The sequence below is a fragment of the Octopus bimaculoides genome, chromosome 2, assembly GCF_046866305.1.
Source record: "Octopus bimaculoides isolate indiv1 chromosome 2, ASM4686630v1, whole genome shotgun sequence".
Lineage (NCBI taxonomy): Eukaryota > Metazoa > Mollusca > Cephalopoda > Octopoda > Octopodidae > Octopus > Octopus bimaculoides.
The window spans coordinates 128,278,915-128,305,404 of record NC_142929.1 but is presented as its reverse complement, the minus strand read 5'-3'; the positions used below and the strand labels follow the sequence as shown (position 1 = coordinate 128,305,404).

At 36.2% G+C, this 26,490-nt stretch overlaps 1 protein-coding gene across 1 annotated transcript in view; it reads left to right on the top strand.

The window, feature by feature from the left end:
* Positions 1-16,868, top strand: part of LOC106883660 (receptor-type tyrosine-protein phosphatase mu) — a 51,183-nt gene extending 34,315 nt beyond the window's left edge. The window contains exons 7-12 of the mRNA XM_089347672.1: positions 1,817-2,110; positions 2,825-3,045; positions 4,568-4,741; positions 6,901-8,403; positions 10,390-11,427; positions 16,458-16,868. Of these exons, the coding sequence (XP_089203798.1) occupies positions 1,817-2,110; positions 2,825-3,045; positions 4,568-4,741; positions 6,901-8,403; positions 10,390-11,427; positions 16,458-16,595 (3,368 nt within the window). The 3' untranslated portion in view covers positions 16,596-16,868. The remainder of the gene's footprint in view (positions 1-1,816; positions 2,111-2,824; positions 3,046-4,567; positions 4,742-6,900; positions 8,404-10,389; positions 11,428-16,457) is intronic.
* Positions 16,869-26,490: the final 9,622 nt, after the last annotated feature.

Here is a 26,490-nt window from a genome sequence, read left to right as displayed (position 1 = left end):
TATCTCCAGCCTGACATGATACACACAGACCCGAGTTTCTGGGTAATGATCCGTTATCAGCGTGTGACAGCCAACGGTTGGCGATGGGAAGTGGTTCTCAATGCAAATATATATACTTTTTTCAGTGACGAAAAGTCACTGATCTCGAAAATTTGGAAACCCTTAAGGGTTAGCCACATTTAGGTGGCAAATATACTTCACGATGTCGTGCAGCTACTGTTGATATATATATATATATATATATATATATATATATATATATATATATATATATATATATATATATATATATATATATACATACATACATATATATATATACATACATATATATATATACATATATATTTATACACAAATATATATATATACATATATATATGTATACATACATATATATATACATACATATATATACATACATATACATACATATATATATATATATATATATATATATATATATATATATATATATATATATATATATATATATATAACTTAGATAAACTTTGATATTTGTTATGTTTCGACCAAAGATTAGTACAGGCCATGTTTAACTTAATAGTATCACCTGATAGGGTTCGCTAAATCCTTTTTAAGTTAAGTTTTGTGGTGTCATGGTCCATTGAAGAAATGTTTCCTGATTCCGCCTAAATTGATGAGATCCTTTTCCTCTTTGATCTGTTTCGGGACAATGTTAAATGGGGTAGGGTCGTTAAGGAAAAGAAATTGTGTTGCAGTGTATTTATGTGTTGTGATCCTGGATTGGGTAGGGGACATATGGCCCGTGGTCCTAGCCTTGGATGAATTCTGAAACAGATGTTGAGGTCGTTTGGGCAATGTTGGTGGTGTATTCTCCACAACGTGCAAATGATGTATCGCTCAGGGCGGTGCTGGAGAGAATAGAGTTTCAATGCTTTTAGGCAGTCCTAGTAATAAAGATCAGTCATGTTTTGTTTTGTATGGGGAGACCACAAGGGGCAGCCGTATTCGAAATGTGGTCGTAAAAAAGAGGATAAAACAGGAATAATGACACTTTGTTCTCTGGACCGGAAGGCTCTTAGGATACTGGAGCTCATCCTACGAGCTATATCGACATTATTGTTGATGTGGGCACTTCAGCTGAGATTGTTGTCAACAATTACTCCTTGGTCTATATATATAGATATATAGATGCCAGGCTATGGAACAGAACCAGAAACTAAATCGTTCCGAAGCTAACTTCTGAACCACACAACCTCTGTAGATTTACTTTCGATATAATGTCGATGTCTGCTATCTTTGAGGCACATTTTCAGTCCTTTGGGCGCATTTTCAGTCCTTAACCCTGATGAATAATGAGGTTGGTTATATCTACATTTCTGTGTTGCTGTTGTTCCCAGAATATTGATTTTCGAGAGTTCTCTTTAGTTACATACAACTTTCTGTAAATACATTGTTGATCCTTGAATTAATTATGGACATAACATTTTGTAGATTAGTACAGTTAATTCCGCTTAAAGTGCGTTGCATTGGAGAACGAATTTATCATCTGAATTTGTAATTCAGCGGAATCAACTGTACATATAATTTTGATTTCTATTCGTCTTAATTCAATTCATCACTTTAATTCATTCAAAAAAAGTATGCCGCTTAGCAGAACTGACTGAAGTGCATCTAATTTTTATGAATTTTTATTCATCAACAGCAAAAAATTATTCTGGCAGAAATAATCAATTTCCTTTTAATTTGAGTCTACCTTCTTGTCTATGATAAACACTTACTTATGCGTTTTAAATTTGAAAACACTTTGTTGTTTCTGATTTTATTCCAGTGCCAACAGGAAAAATAAAAGATGTCAGAATAATAAGTCTATCCGCAAATCACGTGACCATTGAATGGGACAATTTACCTTGCGCTGAAAGAGGCGGCGTTCTCATTCGATACGAAATTGTTATTCAATCTGATGACATAGCAGCAACACGTTCTACTTTGAAAACGAAATACCAGTTTTTGGTTATTCCTGATTTAAAACCGTTCACAAAATACGGTGTTCGTATTCGGTATGTGAACTCAGTAGGAGCCGGAGGTTTCAGCGAAGAACTAATATTTCAGTCGTTACAAACAAGTAAGAGTTTATTTAATTATGCATAGATAGGTGGCGAGTTGGTAGAATCGTTAGCATGCTGGGCGAATTGATTATCTGTATTTCGTCTAACCTAACACTCTGGGTTCAAATCCCGCCGAGGTCAATTTTGCCTTTCAGCCTTTTGTGGTCGATAAAATAAGTACCAGCTTAGCACTGGGTCGATGTAATTGACAACTATTCTTGGGTATGAGTATAAAAATATATGTATCCCTCTGTCTAGCCAGTGTGGAAGAGTTGGCTCATCAAACCAGTATGAGCTCAAATTCACGGCCTCCACGTCAGACCGTGGTTGGTGGAGAGAACATGCTAAAGCCTTCGTCCTGATGTGGACTGAACATGGGCAATCTAATCCATGTTAGCGAAATAATTGCTTTAAAAAAATAGTAAAGTAGTCGGTCAAATACCTTAGTGTATATCGATTCAGGTTCAACTCTCAACATGTTCTAAGTGCAGATTCAACAAAGATCACATTAAGCTTTTATCCCTTCTCGGGCAAAATGCTTTGCAGCATTTCGTCCATCACCATGTTCTGGGTTCAAATGCCGCCGAGGTCAACTTTGTCTCTCATCCTTTCGGAGTCAATAAAACCAGTTAAGCACTAGGGTCGATTTGACTGACTTATCTCCTACCCTGAATATGCTACCTTTGTGCCAAAATTTGAAACCAATCTTTCTTTTCTGTCAATTCTTTCAGTTCCAGATGCTCCCTTACTGAGTGACATAATTACGAAAGAGACAGAGGCAACAGTGACATGGAAACGAAGTAAACAACCAAATGGCATATTAACCCTGTACATGGTAAGATGCATCCAAACAACCGATCCTACTCAAGTGATAGATATTGTTCATCCGGCTTCAAAAGATACTGCAGTTACCTTCTATGGTTTACAACCATATACTAATTATTCAGTAAAGGTATATAGTAAACATGTTCTTCAGCCTTAATTTTAACCTAGAAGTTATTATCTCCCCTCTAGTGATAAATTCACCACGTGCAAATCACGTGTATATATTAAATATTTCAAAGAATAGCAATTTCTAAAGTAGAAAGTATTCGCTCATTACCTGTCCATTTTGTTTTACTTTTTGTTGGAATTTCTATGACTCATGTCACAAATAGTGCAGCTACTTTTGAGGAAGGATATATCACAGAGATCTATGTAGTTTAGTAACATACTGAGTCTTTATATTATAGTTACCTATCACTACATATTATGTAGGAGAGAATTTATATATTATGCTATATAGTAGAGTATTGTGGAGGCGCAAAGGCCCAGTGGTTAGGGCAGCGGACTCGCGGTCATAGGATCGCGAATTCGATTCCCAGACCGGGCGTTGTGAGTGTTTATTGAGCGAAAACACCTAAAGCTCCACGAGGCTCCGGCAGGGGGTGGTGGCGAACCCTGCTGTACTCTTCCACCACAACTTTCTCTCACTCTTACTTCCTGTTTCTGTTGTGCCTGTAATTCAAAGGGTCAGCCTTGTCACACTGTGTCACGCTGAATATCCCCGAGAACTACGTTAAGGATACACGTGTCTGTGGAGTGCTCAGCCACTTGCACGTTAATTTCACGAGCAGGGTGTTCCGTTGATCGGATCAACTGGAACCCTCGACGTCATAAGCGACGGAGTGCCAACAACAAGTAGAGTATTACTTCTGTATTCCACTGAGTCTCAAATATATATGTAAATAATCACAAAGAAAATATATTTTCAGTACTCATCATTATAGATCTCATCACTGAAAAAGAATATATGTTAAGGAAGTGTTTTATTCTTTTAAAGTTACAATATCTCAGAAGTTTAAAAGTAAAAACATAGCAGCTACGAATAAATCCATTATTATTTAGCCTTTCATCCTACAAACCCTATGCAATTTTAATTAAAACACTATTGTATATATATTTTTTGCGCCCTTTTAAAGCCTAGCCAGGCTCATGGGTCCGGTTTCCCGGTTTCTGCGGCGTATGTGTTCCCTAAATGGACGGAACGCCAGTTCCTCGCAGCATTATTCATTTTTGCCAGCTGAGTTGAGTGGAGCAACGTGAAATAAAGTGTTTTGCTCAAGAACACACGCGTCGCCGGTCCAGGAATCGAAACCACAATCTTACGATCATGATGCTGACACCCTAACCACTAAGCCATGCGCCTCCACATTGTATAATAGGCTTTGCTATTTAATAAAAATAAATACTATCGTAGATTGTCTCTAAAGAGTGCGAAACTTCTAATAATTTTTTCTAATTTTGGCACAAGGCAAGTAAATTTGAAGGAAGGAGGAAAACGATTACAACTTCAGTGATCAACTGGACTTAATTTATCGGCTCCGAAAGGATGAAAGACAAAGTAAAATGCAAATAATAATAACTATTATGTGTAGCAACAATGTATATTCTAAGTTACATTGCTTTTAACAGGAAATGTTTTATTTCTGCAGATAAGAGCCAGTACTGACATTGGATGGGGAAATTTTTCTGATTCAATGACTGCCATGACTAAAGAGAGCATCCCTGGTCCTACACTCAATTTATTGGCGCAATACCACAATGAATGCATTGCTCTATCATGGGACCCTCCAGAAAAACCAAATGGTGTCATCATATCATATAAGGTATATTCCAGCGAAAGTAGTTTATAGTTATTCATATGATGAACTTTGACGTGTATTTCAAAGTTTCATTGCAATATTATTTTATTGGATTTGACTTAGCACAATTTACAGGAAATTTCTTCATGTGCGAAGTTGTGTCCTTCACTAATGTATTTAAATCAATATTTTTCAAGGTTTTCTCTGTTCGATGTTTGCATATATATATATATATATATATATATATATATATATATATATATATATATATATATATAATGCTGAAGATGTTGTCTGCATTAAATGTGTACAGACCAAGTCATACTAGAAGACTCAATCTTTCTCTAAGACACAACAAAAGCTGCACTTGACACTCGAAGCTTAGATATTTGTCAATTTTACAGTGCTGCTACAGCTTACATTGATGATTGGTTCCTCCTCTGTAGCACCTATTAATAGCCAGTACTTATTATTAGATTATTTGCGAATAAAGTGATTGGTCATAAATACAGTTTACTACGATCAATGACTCTTTGGCATTTTATTCAATATCTTGAGAACTCAATCAGTTTTGGTATTCGTGTTAGCAGGTATCGGTCAACAATACCGACAGCCTGATCATTTTGTTATGTACTATAATTTTATTCTATAGAAAAAAACAAAAGTAAAAATAATTAGATTGCTATAAATATTTATTTGAATCTAACATGTCATTAACAAAAAGGATAATTCGAGTCTGTATTTCATATAGAGGAATGAGCGATTTCCGGAAACTCGTGAATATTCCATATGAATATGCTACAGTATTCATATACCTGTATCTGCGAAAGTGACACATATGAGTTGCGGACATCTATTAATATTTTTCATTTACTTTGAATTTATTTAACAATGGTTTCAAATTTGGCACAAGGCCAGCAATTTCAAGGGAGTGAGTTAGTCGATTACATCGACCCCAGTGCTCAACTGGTACTTACTTTATGCACCTCAAAAGGATGAAAGGCAACGCTGATCTCGGCAGAATTTGAATTCAGAACGTAAAAACGGACGAATTGTCGCTAAGTATTTTTCTCGCCGTGCTAACGATTCTGCTGGCTCCTCGCATTAAATCCGTCTAATTACATTACATATTTGTACGTGTTTGGTAAGTGACTGGATCCGTGAACATATTTTAAAACTGAACTAATTACATCATATAAGAACCATCATAATCATTAGGGACATACAAACTGTTATACTCGTCTTGAGATGTCAAAATTTTCGTCGCATCTCTGCGACTTGGTTGCAGATAAGAATTTACTGCAACGCAGACGAAAATGTTGACGCCTCAAGAAATGAACATAAAGTGAATATAACAGCTTAAATGGCTACTCCACATTGCATTTGCTATATTAATCATAATTTCAGTCATATATTAAAGAAAATAAATTAGATTTAATTTTAAGAAACTTATCTCTTCTATAGTTACACATATTCATATGTCGCGAGAATATAATTTATAATACATCTGAATTTGAGCATCTGCGCCTATAGTTTCGCTACTTTTCTTTGGAATTTAATAGCAGGGGCAATAATAGTAGTAGGTTACATAGACAAGCACAGATTGAACCTGAACGGATTGAGAGAGAGAGAGAGAGAGAGAGAGAGAGAGAGAGAGAGAGAGAGATAAAGAGAGAGAGAGAGAGAGAGTGTGTGTGTGTGTGTGTGTGTGTGTGTGTGTGTGTGTGTGTGTGTGTGTGTGTGTGTGTGTGTGTGTGTGTGTGTGTGTGTGTGTGTGTGTGTGATCTGAGCTTACACTTTAATGGGGTGAAATGACAAATGTGGATATTAAAACACAATCACTACATATGGCTTGCAGGGAACTTAATTCTCTTCTCTATGGAACATTGTTAAGGAATAACAAAATGAAATAGGATGCTGAAAAAAGAGGATACTACGTTGTACCGAATTTAATTTACTTAGCTATGCCTTGTCTAATCCACTTTAATATGATATATTGTATCTCATTCAGTAATTCAGTATCCTGAGTTCACAGAAGTGAAGCAATAGTATCACTTAAATGCTGAAATCACTTTAGTAGATCTTGAATAGGTCCTATGCATAGTTTAACGAAATATAAATATTTATACAGAAATATATATTTAATATTTTTTTAATTAATCTATATTTTATATATTCATCAGCTTATTACAAGGGAGTTGTTTTCCTACACACGCATCAACCAAGAACCTCTACAGTCAAGCCTAACACTGGGAAATATAACTAGTTACCGTCATTGTAAATTATTACCAGCTACACTGTACGGACTAGAGATTGCAGCATCTACATCGATTGGAACAGGAAAAGTTGGAGTGACTGGCTCATACTGGACTGAGATCAAAACACCACCGGCTCCACTTCAACCTATTTTAACCGGTTTCACTGATACATTGATTGAAGTAATTCTACGGCCTTCAACGATTTTTACAGGGCCTATCAGTTGGTACGATATTAGAGTCCATAGAATGAATAATATTGAAAAATGCACTGAAATAGATGTTAATGACTATAAGACTGTAAAACAACCACCAGGTATTCTTGTAGCAAAACTCACACCGAAGTATCTTGATGCTCCGATTAATTTCAAAGTTGGTGACAGCAAGGTATACGGTGGTGTAGTGAATTCACCCCTTTCAAATAATAGCTGTTACCAAATATTCTACGCTTTATATAGTAGCTTAAATAATGTCACAAAATTTAATTTCTCGAGCACAAAAGGGGCTACAAAATCAATCGTGCCAATTCCTCCTGTAAGACTTGCTGCTATTCTTATTCCAATTTTTATACTTTTGATTGTTGCAATTGTTGCAATATTGTTATTTTTCCTTTGCCGAAAATACAGATGGTGTAAACCTTCACCAGAACAAATCTTCACAATTAAGACTGATGATTATGTCGTCCCAGAAAACACCAATGATCTAGAGAAACACTGGACTTCCGTTCGTTCTTTAAATGAACGAAGACATTTAGTAATTCATGATGGTTTGCCAAACGGTAAATACCACTCATCGTTGTATAGAAATGGAGATATTGTAAATTTAGAAAGAGAGGAATCGAACAAAAAGTCCCAGTTTTTAAGTTTCCGTGAAGAATATGATGCTTTGAATAACTATTACGCAGAAACATCTCCGAACATATCAAATTTTAAAGAAGCCTGCAAAAGAGAAAACACTTGTTTGAACCGTTTCCCGCAAAAACTGCCCTATGATAGAAACCGTGTTATTTTAAAACCAGATACGTGTTCAAATAATACATACATCAACGCTAGTTATATAGGTGATAAGACGGCGAGGCAATATAAATACATTGCAGCACAGAGTCCGTTTAACAAAGAAACTGTTTGCGACTTCTGGAGACTCATCTATCAACATAAAGTTAAAGTAGTGGTTATGTTAACAAAACATGTTGAAGAAAACGTGTTGAAATGCTCCAAATATTTTCCACAATTAACAGGTGAATACTTCAGGCTCGAAATATTTAATATGAAGATACTTACAGTGCAAACCTACGCTGATTACAGCATCACAACGATTAATGTCAGTGTTGGAAATGAAATTGTACAGGAAGTGTGTATTTTTGAGTTTTTCTCGTGGCCAGAAAGTATTACCTCGCGAAATGCTGTTCCTTTATTAGAAATGCATCGAAAGGTATGGGAATTTTATTTATATTTATTTTCATTTTTTTTATATATTTAGTTGTCTTTTTTTCCCCACTTCTGCTTTCTTAATATTTTTCTTTCTGTACACATCAAATCTAAGAGTACACAAATCTTTGAGTATCACCAGCAAAACAGCTAACATTAAGGTACACGAGGTACAAATTGTAAAACGAGGTGTGTTATCAATTCCCGGTTGAATTTGTTTTACTTGCGCTTTTTATAGCTGGTCATCCGATTACAGAGAGTCTTTTTGTTGGCTTATCTGTGCAAGGATTTTGTCTCATGTGAAAAGCTTTATTCATATTTAGTAACTTCTATAACTGTCTTGACGTATTATATCTTTGTCTGACGACAGGTAGAAATCTAGTAATTCACGGGATACACACAGAACAGCGAGAATCGAAACAATAAAGAATCTGTTCTTAATACGTTTTGGCAGGTTTGAACGTGAATATCTGATCGATGTTGTATTTCATCTACAGAAAACACTTCTTCCCTTTAGGAGCTATGTATTCATAACACACATGATCCACCGGTGTAATGGAACTTTGAGTCACCACGGTGTTTAGGTCTTATTTTGTGCCTCCTCGGTCACAGATCCATCGCAGACCGATGAATCTAACGAAAGCACGAGCTCTTGCTTATAGTCTCATAACACCGGTGAATCCCCTCTCGTCTAAAAAGGAGGTGTTCTCGGTTGACAAAAAACATTCACAGTTAAATCCACCAGAATGTATTAAGAATGAACAGATATGCTAGAAGTCTTTTATATAAAAATCCTATTAATGATACAACACAGTTTTAACAAAGTTTTCTTGAGCAAATTTTGTTTTCTGTGTTTTTAGCAACATCTTAATTAAACACTATGATCGGGTCTGCATTTTATACTATTAATTAAACGTTAAATAATTAAACACATCTTGTTAATTAACATTAAAGATTATAAAGTTTCCATTTTATCTTTTGTAATCGATTTTGATATGTGACTATGTTTCTTATTTTGAAGTCTGAATCTGTTAAAACTTAATTTGAAGAATTACCGGCGTTAAGCCGAATTACCTATATTCAATAAGCTACTGAAGCTTTACTTTTCAATAGTATTTATTAGTATTTACCATTAAGAAGAACGATTTAAAATGGATAAAGAATTTCCCAAACATAATTCCTTTTTAGAATATAACAATTTTTGTATTTCTCTACATTTTTATCAATATTCGTCGTATTTTTCCAAGTATTTCCGAGACAGTTTACTAAAACTTAAGGAACCCCGAATATATCGCTCTGCTCCTGTAATATAATCTCACACATAATCTTATCTCCTCTTGTCTCTTGAACGATATTCAGAATACTGTTTTGCTTTGTTTTTCATCTCATCATTCATACTTCGTAGATCTCTAATAAGCATTTTACCCAATCCATGCTTTTAGGTATTCGATCTCTTAGGAATCCTTTCCAATGCATGTATACTAGCCAAATCTTAACATACAACTCTTCCTACAGTACATTAATTCTAAAACAATAATGTCCTTCCTCGATAATATTAGGGATACAGAAGTGTTGTATGCTAATTATCCCCTTCTTGAACTTGTAATTGAAAAATATTTAGTCTTTTATTATTTTTACCAGAATTTAAATTTTCTCGGTTACTTCTTGAAACGACTTATCTCATAGTCAACAGCAGTTTTATATTTCATTTTAAGGGATTCATCTTTATTCTTTGAACTCGAATATCTTTAAAAGAAATACCCCCCATTTCGACATTATGTTTAACATTATGGCGTTATGTTAACTTGCAATTTCAATAATCCACTTTGTAATTAGATTAATCACCTGGGTAGATACAAGTCAAACAAGAAACCTACACATTTTTTTAAAAACTTACGAATGTCTGAAATTTTAATGCATCTCATGTTAAAACTATAAGGGTTTTTTAAATTTCATTTTTCTCTACTACTGATAAAATTATATTTTTCAGATTAGTCGTGTTTTCACTGAAAACATGAGCCCAATTCTAGTGCACTGTGGCACGGGCATCAACCGGACTGGTACTTTTATCATTATTGATATCCTTCTAGAAGAATATAGACAGAAGAGAAGTATAAACTTATTCAATATCATAAAGAATATACGAAAATCAATGAATTTCACATTGAGACCTTATGCTTATTTCCTTTTCGTATATGATGCTGTTTTTGAAATGTATCAAGATAGATATGACTTTAATGTAACTTATGAAAATATAAACCCACAATATTTAGAACAGTTTTTACAAATTCAGTTTGATAACTTGTGCCGATTTATTCCGAAAATCGATGACGATCAATTTATTGCGGGACGTTTGCAGATAAATAAAAGTAAAAATCGTTTTTTGGCGATACTTCCTCCTGAAAACTTCCGGCCAATATTACGGTCTGCAAAAAGTGCCTACATTAATGCAGTCTTCCTCGATGGATGCAGTCGTAAAAATCATTACATACTGACACAAACTCCAATGAAGGAGACACTTGGTGACTTTTGGCAATTAATATATGAATACAATGTTAGAACTATTGTCATGATGGATAATAATGTCAAAAACGACACTTGTGTCTCTTACTGGAAAATGTCCACCGGTGGTAGTACGTTATGGAGCACAGAGCATTTCGATGTTGAAATCGGAAATCGGATTGTCGATTATGATTCAATATTGGAACAGTTTCAATTGAAAGTAACAAAACCTGGAAAAGAAAGTGTGCGAAAGATTCGACTTTATCGATACCAAAAGTGGAAAGGTCCTAATTTTGTACCAGTCTGTCGAGACTATATTCTTTATCTTATCCAACATGTAGCTGAATGGCAAAGTACAAATAATCATAAACCAATTGTAGTCCATTGCAAAGATGGCGCTACAAACAGCGGCTTATTCTGCGTGGCTGACGTCTTGATAGAAAAAATGAAATGTGATAATTTTGTTGATGTTTACCATACTGTAAAACACATGAAACGAAGGAGACCAGAGATAATCCAAGACATGGTAAATATTCTTTTAGTTCTTATATTGTTGAATTTTTTTACCTCCATTCAAAATTCAACATTTTTTACTCTATATCTTGAATTTTGAAAATAATGACTATTTGGTACAATTAAAGTTCTTTTTAACCAAGCAAAATACTAAACAAAAATTTGGTAACTGAATCGACAAGAAATAATTTTTACCTCTTTTTATGGAGACAAAAGGGTTTATAAGACTGCAGAATTTTTATAAGACTGCAGAATGTAATTGAGACTGAGATAAAAAAAAAAACAAAAAAACATTGATTAGAGAACAAACATTAAATTCGAGCCAACGTCTTTATATAACACCACGCTTCCATAATTTGATCACATATAAATATCACTATGGCTTTTAACATATAAAGCATACATATACAAAAAAAAACACAGAAGGTAAAAAATATATATGCAAATAAAAATACAAATATATAGAACGGCCTACCAAAAAGGTATATACAATCAACTAAAAATTCTAAAGCGTGTCATTCGACTAAAAATCTAAATAAAATAAAATATCAATCGACTAGTATATATATATATATATATATATATATATATATATATATATATATGCACATATATATATTATATGCTTTAGAGATAGGAAGAAAATGGCTAGTACTAGTCTTAGCAAATACATCTGGGGTCTTAAGGAAAGTAATAAACAGTATTCATTAGAATGGTCTATAATAGCTAGATCAATGCCATATGAGAGAGGAAGAAAGTATTGTTCGCTCTGTACGGTGAAACTATACCACATACTCTTTTCTAAGGATAAATTTATTAATAAAGTAAAGAATAATGCTCTGAAATGTACGCATATCATAAGAAGTACATTTCCTTGGTATAAATGATCTTAAGACGCGATGAAGTACAACATGATGTCTCATGTATGTTTGTGTACGTGCAATTATGCATATATGGATGAGTGCATATAAGTGTGTGTGTATATATATGAAAGATATGCATATATATATATATATATATATGTGTGTGTGTGTGTGTGTGTGTGTGTAAGTGTGTGTGTGTATATATATATATATATATATATATATATATATATATATATATATATATATATATGTATATATATGTATATGTGTATATGTATGTGTATGTATGTGTACATGTATATATGTGTGTATGTATATGTATGTGTGTTGTATTTGTATGTATGTGTGTATGTGTATGTGTGCATATATATATATATATATATATATATATATATATATATATGTATGTATGTATGTATATATGTGTATGTATATGTGTATACATATATGTATGTATGTTTGTGTGTGTATGTATATATGGATAAGTATACGGGTAGTATAGTATAGTAAAGAGAAATAAACAAAATGATTAATTAATCTAGTGGAAATCCACAGGAGAGCAATAAAAATAGAAAATTAAGGAGTTATCTCCCCTATAATAACAAAGATGAAATCTAACGAAATCTTAAGGATTTAATGATAGTTATGTATGTGTTTTTTCGTGTTTTGTTCGAATGGTAACCACTCCTGAAGAAGTGCCAAATATCTAAATCCAATGGACCAGTCACTGGATAAGTTTGGCACAGAAATGTTAACATAGAGTGGCGAATAAATCGATATATCGAATTTGAAGTCTCTGTCTCTTTTGAATATGAAAATTTAAAAGTTAAAAACCCTATAATATATATATATATATATATATATTTGTTCTGTTGGGTCTATGTTCATTTTTTCCTCTTTCGGCTCTCGCACCTCTTTGGTCTTCTGACGTGTTGGGGGCCGGACCAGTATCATTGTTTCTCTCATTCGCAGGCCTCTCAGGCGTGGCTTTTGGGAGGGAGATAGGGTAAGAGAGAAAGCGAGCGCGAAACAGAGGTGTGAGAGCGAAATGGGTGGAGGCAGAGAGAGGAAACTGTGAGACAAGATTTATCTGAAAGAGAGAGAGAGAGAGAGAGTGGCAGATCAACAGAGAGGGAGAGAGAGAAAGGGAGAGATTGACCAGGGAGAGATAGACCAGGGAGAGACAAGGGGGAAAGATGAGATAGAGAGGGAGGGTGGGTTGTATAGTTAAAACGTGTAGATATTCTTTGTACATCTACACTGGCATAAACTTTACAAAGGGGAAAGATGAAACAGAGAGGATGGGGGATTGTATAGTTATGAACGTGTAGATATTATAGGGGGAGACCAGGTCTAGTTGTTGCATCATTTTTTTTTTTTTTTTTGCCTTGGCTCCCACTTAAATGAACACAGCTGAAGTTTCTTTTCAGATTTAATTAGTAAAACATCTCTATTTATTGTTATCTCCAGCAAAAAAAAACCCAGAAATTACATAACATTAATTAGACAGGTTCTAATTAATGAGGTGGTGTCAGCAGTAACAATTTTTCCCGAGTGCGGGGTACGTTGTGTCACTAACTGGGGTACTTTGTTACAACTGTCAATAAGTCGGAATTATGTTAACAGACAAGTTTAAAATGAATACCTCTCCTGCTTCTTACATCTAATTAATTAACTGTGCTTTGAACCACCTCATATCCTAACTGTAAAACTGAGAGTCCTCATCAGCCAATTTCCCTATTGTTACATGTGCCATCTAGTCGGAATCGTCCTCCATTAACTTCTCACCACACAGATCACACAGAAAGTCCTGTCGTCCATCGGGACAGTCAGTGTGTGCCCAGTCTTTACAGATCATGCATTGCACCCATTCTTCACCTGGAAGGGAGTTGGAATACCAATCTGAGCAGACAAGGCATTTCCAATCGGTGACTTGCTTGCTGCGAGGCTGCTTCCCTTTGCCTTTACTTGTTTTACTTGACTTTCCCTTCCCTTTTGTTGCATTTTCTGTACCAGTTGCCTTCTTTGGTTTGGATTTCCGTTCGTTTATTTCATCTGCTATACGCTGTTTTACGGCAACATCCCGTAATGATTTCTTTTCATCCACAACAATTCTGAAATAGAAAGGGTAAGTTGTTATATGCCTGGGGTAAGTTGTTATATGCCTGGGGTAAGTGGATACACTGTAACAATTAGCCCCGACCATGGATTTCTGGGGATTACCTCGTACACAGCATTAGCAATGCAGGGCATCTAGGACACACCTTCATGTATCGAAGGCAACTTCCAGCACTTCTTAATGAGCCACAAGCTACTTCAGTAACACCACTTGTGCTTTAGTAGTTAAGAAAATAACTTCGTGGCAAAATTTCACTTTGGAGTAAAAAATTGTTTTTTGAACCATACCTTTCCTGGTGACAGCCTGCCAGTGCAATACACGTGTGCAGTCATGATGCTATGGAGCTGGCCTTCACGAAGTAGAGACCCGAGTGCCACCTATTTCTTGAAGTTGGAAAAAATGGACTTGTAACAACTTACCCGTGTAAGAACTAGACCCGGTCTCCCCTACGTATATCTACAGCAGCATAAGCGTTACAGGGAGAGGGTTAGATAGATAGATAGATAGATAGATAGATAGATAGATAGATAGATAGATAGATAAGGATTAGCGAGAGGGGGAAAGACTATGTCAGGGACGAGCAAGACATATATTCATATACATACACACAAACTCACACATGAACGTGTGTTGCGCGCGCGAGTATATATTGTTATAATGTCGAAATTGTCTACAGACACTTTATATATATATATATATATATATATATATATATATATATAATTGCAGCGTGGAAGGTGTTTATAAGCCATTTAAAATAACGCACAAAATCCGTTTTTGTCAGTGAACAGGTCGCGGTCTCAAAGCGACGAAAATATTTTGACAAATTAAATTTAAATGTTGAAGTGAATCTAACGGATTTTGTGTGTTATTTTAAATGGCTTATAAACACCTTCCACGCTGCAATTGTTTTCGTTCCAGCACACGATCTCAGATCAGGTCACTTGCTATGCAAGTACATCTCTCTCTCTTTCTCTCTCTCTCTCTCTCTCTCTCTCTATATATATATATATATATATATATATATATATATATGTTATATAAATAATATTGGCTAAATTACGATATGAGTACCATAGTTGTCAAAAACAATGCACGTGTATTTGTTTTTGTTTATGTTTCTGAAGAAGATCGTCGCTTTCCGTAAAAAATTTTTTATTTTTTGTATATGTGGGGTGGGGGGGAAAGGAGATCTTTTGAAGTCGGAGTAAAAGCGAAAGAGACTGAGAGAGCGCGATTGGATCAGGAAAGTTCTTTTGAAGTTGGCGTGCCGTGCGTGCGTGCGTGCGTATAGTCTTCAACTATAGCCTCGGGTCGACCAAAGCCTTGTGAGCAGATTTGATTGACAAAAACCGTCGTGCGTGTGTTTGTGTCTGTGTGTCCGTGTATGTGTGTGTACGTACATGTCTTTGTGTCTGTTTGTCCTCCACCACCACTTGACAACCGTCGTTGGTGCGTTTACGGCCCAATAACTTAGCGGTTCAGCAAAAGAGGCTGGTAGAATAAGTACCAGGCTTTTATAAAAATAATTAGAACTGGGGTCGATTCATTCGACTAAAATTCCTTTAAGGTGGTGCCTCAACATGGGCGCAGCCTAATGACTGAAACAAGTAAAAGATGAAAATTATATCGTAAAAATCTACTATAATAATATTCTTGTGTTTTCTCCGTCACAACATTTGAATGAGAAAGGAAGGGGTGATGATAAGCTGGTAGTGGAATGATGGAAATTCTACAGTGAAAAAATCAAACAGCGTTTCAACCCTGTGTGAGTATATATGTGTGCGTATACAAAGGAAGTATGTGAATGTTTGTATGTGTGATTATTATGTACCTTATTTTGTACCTTATTTATATATAAATTACTTCAATTAGCCGTCATTTCCAATGGCACGGGGTCAGCTAGTGTAAATGATAACATTTTAGACAACGGTTAGTTTTATGTCCGAATTTTACGGATTCGGATTATTGCATGTTACTCAAATTTCTAACAATATCCGTATAACGACAGTTTCCCAGCTGAAGAGATCTTATGTGATATCTTTTTTCTTTTTACAGAAGCAGTATAGATTCTGTTACAGCCTTTTGGATCTTTACAATCGTTTCATAACTACTAAAAACAATAAAGATCAGAAGAATCAAGACAAAAATGTACAAAATAACATTCACAAACAAAATACTTCAATTTCCTCATAACCTAAGCGGTAATATTTCATGTAAGACTAATCGCAGTAAGTTTTCTCTGTTGAAAAGTGTCAATTCTCTACAATCGGTTTGTTAATCTTCAAATGAGGTAGTTCAGAGAGAAAACAGGATTTAAATTGGCGCAATTTCTTTCGTTTTTTTTTTTTTTAATGTAACATCCGAAAGAAATTGGGGATCTTTTTGGTTTGACGGGCAACACTTGTTTTCTTAACGAAACACTTTCAAACTTGGGATACTGGTAGAATGTGTCATATAAAACATCTTTTTCTCTTAGCCTTCTTAACAAAAATTAGTTCTTAATAAGTTATTTCATGTTAAAGTTGTCGCATTTCTGTAATTTCAACCAATCACTGACGTCTATTCAGCTGAATACAGTTAGTGCTCTTTTTATAAACAATAATTTTTACCGGTGTCAAGAGTGTTATTCCCTGTTTAATTATATCATTATTCCCTAGTAAGGGTTTAGGGTTTTAGGGTTAGGGTTCGGGTTTTAGAGTTAGGGTTAGGGTTTTAGGGTTAGGGTTGGGGTTAGGGTTATGGTTGAGTTTTAGGGTTAGGGTAAGGGTTATGAGTGAGGTTATGGCAAAAATAATCATAACCCTAACCGTAATCCTAAAACTAACCCTAACTCTAAAACCCGAACCCTAACCCTAAAACCCTAAAGCTAAAACCAGTACAATCACACGAACGATGTCATAAATAAGAGTAACACGGGTAGTTGTTGTTGACAAACAACGGCACTAATTTTATTCAAGGGAAAAGATCCCATGACACCATTGTTTACATTCCACGCCATTAATTGTTTTCACCTCAATAGACGCCAGTGATTGGTTGAAATTACCGAAATACGACAACTTTTTACATGAAATAACTTCGAATACAAAATTTTTTATCTGTTCTATAATACAAAATATACAAGTATACGAAGTTTGAAAGTGTTTCGGTACCAAAAACACTACATAAAACATTAATGAAAAATGTTGCCCGTCAAACCAAAAAGATCCGAAATTGGTGACATGAAACTATGCAGGTTAAGCGTTAAAAAGAATAATCTCACTCAAGCACGAGTTCTGTATTCTTGAGAATGGAGAAAGGAACTAACAAAGCGCCGGTGATTTTCCCAAGGCCAATATTGATAGAGATGAAATGTCTCTGATTTCATTAAGAATTGAGTTCAAATTTCAGCCAAAGATCACAAACGAATTATAAACTTATTACAGGATCAGCAACATCAACAACATAATAAGTGTCACCTACCCAAAATTCAATACAATGGCTGATAGGAGGCACAACAAGTAAAAAAGAATGCAATAATATTATAGAAATTCCACGCATTTTTTCCTGACATTTTAGAATCATGTAATATTATTATCGAATTTCGATTTTGTATACAAAGCAAACATTTATATTTTTTTACTGGAATTATACTTTTCATAACTAATTATATTTATAAGCTTTTCATTCGTGTGAACAGGATGTTATGAAATATTTCCAACTAGTTTCTCTTCTGGAAATAAATATTTAAATCATTTGCGACCATTCAATATCGTTTTATTGTTAATATATTGTCGGTGTTAGTATTATAATTTGCTTTTTAAAATACAATGATCCTTCTTATATAAAAAAAAAATGGTTTGATAACTGAAAGAAATTTGGTTGTTATTATTCATTATATTTTACTCTCAGGTTTATAGATTTGCTCGTTGTTCATCTTCAGAAACGAATCAGTTAGCATCGACCGCCTAAAGATAACTCACCTTGAGTCTAAAACAATGTCGACTTTACCACCTGATCAAACTGATCAAACACCAAAGCATTCTTCTACTGATACCTCCAGTGACGGAAGCGAGATAAAGTCGGCAAGTACACTGGCCATCGCCAGTACAAGAGTTAAATTTTTTTTTTTAAACTGTTTCTTCATCAAAATTGCATTTGTAAACTGATTTCAATTACTTTCCGCTTAGTCACGCATACATTTGAACATATATACATCACACACACATCGACATGTGTATATGCAAGAGCATATAACATGAATTCAAGCACCCAGTATACGCACAACACGGACTCAAGCACCTTGAAAATACGCATTCACTGTTAGCAGTACGAGCATGCATTTACTACATGTTTACCACATGTAGGCAATACTAGTCTACTTCAGTTCCTTTCGTTCAAACTCTAGCAAAATAGCTGAATTGGTTTGCTATGCAACCCACATTCAGTTTCTCATGAACAACATTGTTTACTTGTATGACAGTGACGCTCGTTTTTCAATTATCATGTGATGTCAAGACAAGGGGACACACACGGATATACACACATATATCAATGTGTGTGTGTGTGTGTGTGTGTGTGAGAGAGAGAGAGAGAGAGAGAGAGTAAGAGAGACGAAAAATATCTAGCACTGACGGTGGAACTGCTAGATCACGTGATTTCTGTGTGTTTGCCCGTCATTAGTTGGAGGTATTGACAATCACCGCATGCTACCAAAACTTCGCCTCAACTGATATAAAACAAACCAGTGACTAATCAGTTTGGCTAGCATGCGGTGATTGCGGATACCTGCTGCTGACGACGCGCAACCGCGAAGAAATCATATGATCTAGCAGTTCCGCCGTCAGTTCTTGACATTTTTCGACTGTTGCTGATACTTCTGCGCTTTTTAACGATACATGTCTATAGGAGGTGTTTTCTCCAGACGAACACTGCAGTATTATGGCATTCTTACAATACATCCACGTTAAGTAGGATATGCAGATTGCTTGCTCTCTCTCACTCTCTCTTCCCCCTCTCTCTATCTCTATACACACACACACACAGTGAACTCCTGGTAGTTTCCATCTACCAAATCCACTCATAAGGCTTTGGTTGGCCCAGGGCTATAGTAGAAAACACTTGTCTGAGTTGCCGCATTGTTGGATTAATATGTAATCACAAACTCCTTAACCACTCAGGTATGCCTGTGACAATGAAATTAATTTCTTTACAGTGAGTAGATTTAAACTTATCCTTTGAAGTTTGATAAACGCAAAGGACCAAAATCTCTAAGATTAGTGACCAAAACCTATTTTCATTTTCTCCTAAAAAAGATACAATTTTAATATAATCAGTAAATTAAAACTGACCAGCAGACGAGTGATGCGGCTTTTTCTAATTGGATGCCATATTTCATTATTATTCATTTAACTGGAAGAAGAAAGACATTGTCTTTGGTCCTTCCAGACTGGTAAGATCAATACAGTACATGGTTAGAACTTCTGAAGACTGATATTTGGGGGAAAATGTCGGAAATTAATGAGCGCCAAAGACTGAATTTCTGAACTGGAAAGTTTGAATAAATTATATTTAGCGTTGAAAAGTGGGGATAACGAGTGGAAAAGAGGTGGGTGCAGTTTGGGAGTGGGGACGATGGAACAATATGTCCCGGGTAACACTTTATGGGGGGCACTTCTAGGTCTTCTATATAAGCCTGTACAGGCTGTATAGACCCTAACCCGGGAGGGGTGGCAGACTCAAAGGCTGTCCGGATGGCACACACTCTAGCAACGTCACTGAATGCGTGCATGAGGAACACTTATGTAGAGATATTATAGAGTTTGTAAAGAATAAAAAGTCTTGAATGGTACAACAATGTACTATAATACAAAAAATGGACTATATACCTGTTGTAATTTAGTTATCTATAGTCCGATAATATTTCGGAAGCGACTCTATCTAAGAATATCTGAAGAAGGAATTGTATTCCGAAATATCATCGGACTATAGATAACTAAATTACAACAGGTATATAGTCCATTTTTTGTATTATAGTGCATTGTTGTACCATTCAAAACTTTTTATTCTTTACAAACAATACACAATGCTTCAATACTACAATACTCTCCTATTATAGAGTTTGCTAGTTCAAAAATGTCTAAGCCATTACAGTATAGGTAGAAAAGACAAAAAGGAAGCAACGCATCTGCAGGCCGCTTGGTAAGTTAGCGAGCGAATACTTGCCAATAAGTAGGATGTGGGTTGCAGTTTAACTTGGAGCAGTGACTGATCAGTGCTAAGGCATTTTATAGCTGTGAAAAAGTTTAGCCTTTTGATCACAACTTTGAAAATGTTATAGATGTATGATCACAATGAAAAGCTATCAAAAGTTATGACGCCTAAAAATGTGTAGCATGACAATGTTTAGCTGTGATAGAAAGAAAGAGGAAGCTATCTACAAGCTCTACAGGCATGGCTCGAGAAACACGGGGCTGACCTGCCCGAGATGCGGTCAGAGCGACGAAACCATTCTGCACACACTCGTACAGTGTCCAACCATTTCCGACCTGTGGGCCTATGTCGAACGACTGCTATCGCGTGTGGGACGAGTCAGTTTATCAACCGAGTCTATCGTGAATATTGTCGCGCCTCCTTCCTTGAAACGGGAAGGAAGAGCCATTTTCATCGTACTTGTGGCTATGGCGAAAGAATGTGTATGGTGTTCGCGTCTGAAAGATCTAGAGGCAAACACTTTCCTCTCTGGTGAATTTCTCATCAACTTCTTCAAGTATCACTTGAAGAGGGTGAGAGTAGAGAGGGAAGTTTTGTCAAGTGAATGTTTAAAAAAAAGACGGGTGAATGTAGCAAAGATGGCACTTGTGATTGATGAAGCTACCTTGAGCATAATTCTATGAATCAAAAAAAAGAAAGAAAGGAAAAAAGTGAGTCACTTACTGTAATGCGTTTATTTGCATGACATTATTGCCCGAGGTTACCGTGGTCTTTTCTGTAGGCTTTTCTTTCTCTGGATAAACCTAATCTGTTTCCCCTTTTTACATCATGACATTTCTGTGATACACGATCTCTATTGATCGGCTTTTTTTTTTTTTAACGATCCCTTTTGATCGAATTTCTACCCCCCCCCCCCCTCCTTTCCTTTTTTTTCTCTTCCTCTTCCCAAACAGAAAAACTCTACTTTGTATTTTGTCCCCTCTGTATTCAGCCCTGTGTGGCCAATAAAGAAGCATATCTATCTATCTATCTATCTATCTATCCATCCATCTATCTATCTCTTTCTTCACTCTTGGCATATCAACAAGTGACAATACAATCTTCCCTTTCTCTACTCGTCAACCCAGCGAGGTTAATTTTCTTACTCTTTCTCTTTCCTCCTTCCTTTGATCTTTTAGTGGAAAGTGGGTTATACATCATTAGATGTACACCTGACTTTCCTATATAAAATTAGAATAAAACGGAACGCTGAACTCCAGACTATCAACTCAACAATATTTATTCAAGGTGGAGAATATACATCTTTAATCTTGTTTGTTGAGACGTCTTCGGTGTGTGAGAACATGGTTGTTGGGACGTTGGTATGTAGATGTGAGCGAGCTGTCTAGCGTAAGTTCGAAAGATGGAGAGAGACAGCTAAACACGTCCTTGCTCAATCGCTGGCCAGCAAGAAAGAGATCGATCAAAGCGGGAAAACGTGGATGTTTAATTCCACGCATGCGTGAGACTACGCATGCGCACAGCGTTACTACAATCTCTTAGCAGTCACCTACAGATGAACACAACTACCTACGAAATGGACAACAGAACTTCAACTAATCTTTATATAACAATAACTCGGAGCAGTTGTTTTTATACTGTAATGGTAAAATTAAGGCCATTTCAACTATTATCTTATGCCATTTATTCCATGGACTTCAAAGCAACTTATCCATTACGTTCTTAGACCTGACACCTATGACACATCCTACCAACTCTTGCATTTGACTGGCACTTATTTAAATAAATAAGTACCGACGTTAGAAAAACCAGCCATCAACATACAAACGTTTGCATTTCCCTACAAACTGTTTTATGTTGTATGATTGCTTCCTGATATACGCAGTGGTTGTATTTAGATGCTATTGAAAATATCTAGACTTGCTATATACTCACTGAAGTGAGTCCGATGATTTATATTCATTTAGTTTTATTATATTCATGTGTGCCATACAAATATGTCATAAAGTTTCTAGATTTCATCAGGACGATTGATGGAGTTCGAAGGTTAAGGAGAATTAAGGGTTATTATCATTGGTGTAGAAGTATGTGTTGTTAGAAGTGAAGAATGAAAGTTAGTAAGATACAGAATTATCTTAATTGGGGAAAATATAATCGACTCTTGGATCACCATTGCATACTGTAATGTAACAAACCGTCAAATAGAAAATCTATCCAAAAGATGAGACTATAGGGCAGGATTTGTGACAGACGATCTGTAGAGAGGAACTTAGCTGCGGGCTAGCTAGAAAGTTGGTCGTCAGCAAAAAGGAACTTCCGGTAGGAGAAGAAAAACAAAAGAATGTCAACAGTGAGTGTTAAACGAATTTGAATGGACTAAACAGAAATAACTGGCAACTTAAGCCCTGATGTACGTAAAGTAATAAACCTTTGACAAATGTATTCTCGTCTCCACTAGTTTGTTTGGTTAACAAAGCTATAAGACGTTCGAAACGCTGACAAATACCGTTGTCGGAGGTTTTACTGATGAAAATAACAACAACATTGCTTTAGCCGAAGTTTTCAAGGGCGGGAAACCTCTAATACGTATCAGAAATAAATAGATTTGTGGTTCATCAGACCCTTGTTAAGTCAAAACATTTTCTTGTCAAATAAAAATTAAATGAATTAATGAGAATATAGATTTGCGCTGTGGAAATATACTGTCAGGGTGTTACAAATGAACAAAGTCATGTAATATACTTAGCACTGAGATGCATAGAACAATATTTTTCCAAATCGGTGCTTTCGTGAAAGCAAATTGCGCTTGGAGCAGCTGATCTTAGTACATAATCGATGTGTATATAATCAATTCAAAAACGATCAAAACAAGGTCGACTTGGGATAACGAATTATATACAATAAACTAAGAAGGTTGATATTTTATTAATGCAAAAACAAAAAACCTGAATATTTTCAATTTTCTGTGCGTATTTAAGTGTTTTCTCGGGTTATTCGAATATACACGCATTACTTCTACCACAAGAACACTTTTAAACGCCGATGGATATCTGACTGAAGCACTAGCGTAGCTAGAGTGTGTACCGCCCGGGACGCGGACCTTCCGTTTGCCGCCCCCCGGACCTCACAAAAAACACATATTGCCTACAGCAGACCCAAAAGTGCCGCCCGGCGCGGACCGCCCCCTCCCCAACTTGCTCTGCTAGTGGACCGAAGTAGCTTCAAATGATATCTAACTGTATCTCGGCCAGCCTGTCTTTTTTCCTCGACGGTAAAAAGCTGGACGGTATGACGATTTTTCCCGTTCCGTGGTGGGAAATGCCATCTGCTGATACCGTCTCCAATGACAACTTAATGTCAGCTACCATCCCAGGCTCCGCTGCTCGTCAGGCTGAGAAAAAAAACTGTCATGGTATCGGTTGCTTTCTGACAGATTTATGGTCGAGCCTGTGGCAATGGAGACCTCCCGCGTTCTTGGCTCCCTGACCATATCCCAACTCAATGCTATCGGAGCAGAGATAGCTGTCTGCAGATGCGAGCCCCATAGGTCAGAGTGGCTGTTTCAGCGCATGCCCCTCGCCATCCTCCAGGGCAACGCCTTTTCCATTTTGTCTACTGGAGCCATGAGAAATATTTGTATATTGTGAGAGGCAAGATTTTTCAAAATTAATTCAAATAAAGACAGTGTATTTCATTTACTCGAATTCCCTAGAAAGATGAAAATACATTCTTTTGCTTATTTCAGTCATTTGACTGTGGCCATGCTAGAACACCACCTTTAGTCGAACGAATCGGCCCCAGCACTTATTCTTTGTACGCCTAATATTTATTCTATCGATCTCTTTTGCCGAACCGCTAAGTTACGGGTACGTAAACACACGAACATCGGTTGTCAAGCGATGGTGGGGGGACAAACAGACACACAGACATATATATATATATATATATATATATATAGATAGATAGATATACGACGAGCTTCTTTCAGTTTCCATCTACCAAATCCACTCATAAGGCTTTGGTCGGCACGAGGTTATAGTAGAAGACGCTTGCCCAAGGTGCCACGCAGTGAGACTGAACCCGGAACCATATGGCTTGGAAGCGAGCTTCTTACCACACAGCCGCGCCTGCGCCTATAAATTACGTAAGCTACACTGATTTTCATTGATAATGATAAATTTTGTCTTGGAAACAATCCACCTATCACAATACAGAACATATCCACCTCCTTTGATATACTTTATGGATCTTTTTTAAAACGGGGGCCACATTTTTCATTAACGAAACACTTTGAAACTTGGAACACTGGTACAATGTGTCATATAAAACATCTTTTTATCTTAGTCTTCTTTAAAAAAAAAAGAAATCCAGAAGTTATTCCATGTTAAAGTTGTCGTATTTCTGTAATTTCAACCAATCACTGACGTCCATTCAGCCGATATACATTAAGTGCCAACTACATAAGCAAACGATTCTGAAACAATTAACCCTAGGGTTAGGGTTAGGGTTAGGGTTAGGGTTAAAGCAAATTTAAAATGAAAAAAGCAAATAAAACGAGGGTATGGAGATTAAATACGCTTTACACCAAAGGAGTAAATGTAAACAACTGAATACTTGTCAGTGATTGGTTGAAATTATCGAAATAGGACAATTTTTTACATTAAATAAATTCGAATACAAAAATATTTTTCTGTTCTATAACACAAAATAGATAAGTATACGAAGTTTGAAAGTCTTTCGGTACCAAAAACACTACGTAAAACATTAATGAAAAATGTGGCCTCCGTTTTAAAATAGATCCTATTTTATTAATCACCGCCCTAATGTTTAATAATTAATCATGCTATTATGCAAGTAACATGATAAATAGACAACACAAGAACTTAAAGAAATTCAATAACTTGTAGCATAGCAAGGCAGTCGAATTACTTCGCCTCAGCGTAGCAACACACTGGTGCTGCGTTCCTCTGCTCTTTAAAGGCTAGTGGCGGAGGAATACAAATGACGACTCCCGCCCAAGTAATAACGCGCACTTTTCAAGAGCGTTTTATTTAGTCGCTGTGGAGGCGCAATGGCCCAGTGGTTAGGGCAGCGGACTCGCGGTCTTAGGATCGCGGTTTCGATTCCCAGACCGGGCGTTGTGTTTGTTTATTGAGCGAAAATACCTAAAGCTCCTCGGGGCTCCGTCAGGGTATGGTGGCGAATCCTGCTCTACTCTTCCACCACTACTTTCTCTCACTCTTTCTTCCTGTTTCTGTTGTGCCTGTAATTCAAAGGGTCAGCCTTGTCACACTGTGTCACGCTGAATATCCCCAAGAACTACGTTAAGGGTACACGTGTCTGTGGAGTGCTCAGCCACTTGCACGTTAATTTCACGAGCAGGCTGTTCCGTTGATCGGATCAACTGGAACCCTCGACGTCGTAAGCGACGGAGTGCCAACAACAACATTTAGTCGCTATCTAAAGGTTGAAACGCTAACGCTTGGTTCTCTTTCGTCGCTGCTTCGCTTTATCCCATTCAGATGTAGACATTAAACTATCGACAAGCTTGTGGCTCGTCTAGCTCGACACGCTATGGGATTTCCGTGACCGGTAATAAAGTCACAATTGATTTATGGGATCCGGACAAAGCCCTTGGGATTTTTTTTTTTTTTTTTTTTTTTTTGCCTGGATTCGAGATTTCTACCTCACCTCACTACCACAGCAAAACTCATTGGATATTTTAGATCTGCAGCCAAGTACCGGTGTATTGATGTGTATTAAGGAAGTAACTCATTCTCCTACACCCTGTTGTCTTGTACGCTTATCTCTGTTGTGCCAGCTACTTCATGTGTGAGCAAGGAATAAATTTTGTTTGTTAACCATAAACATTGCCTTTTCATATTTATCGTTACCTTTA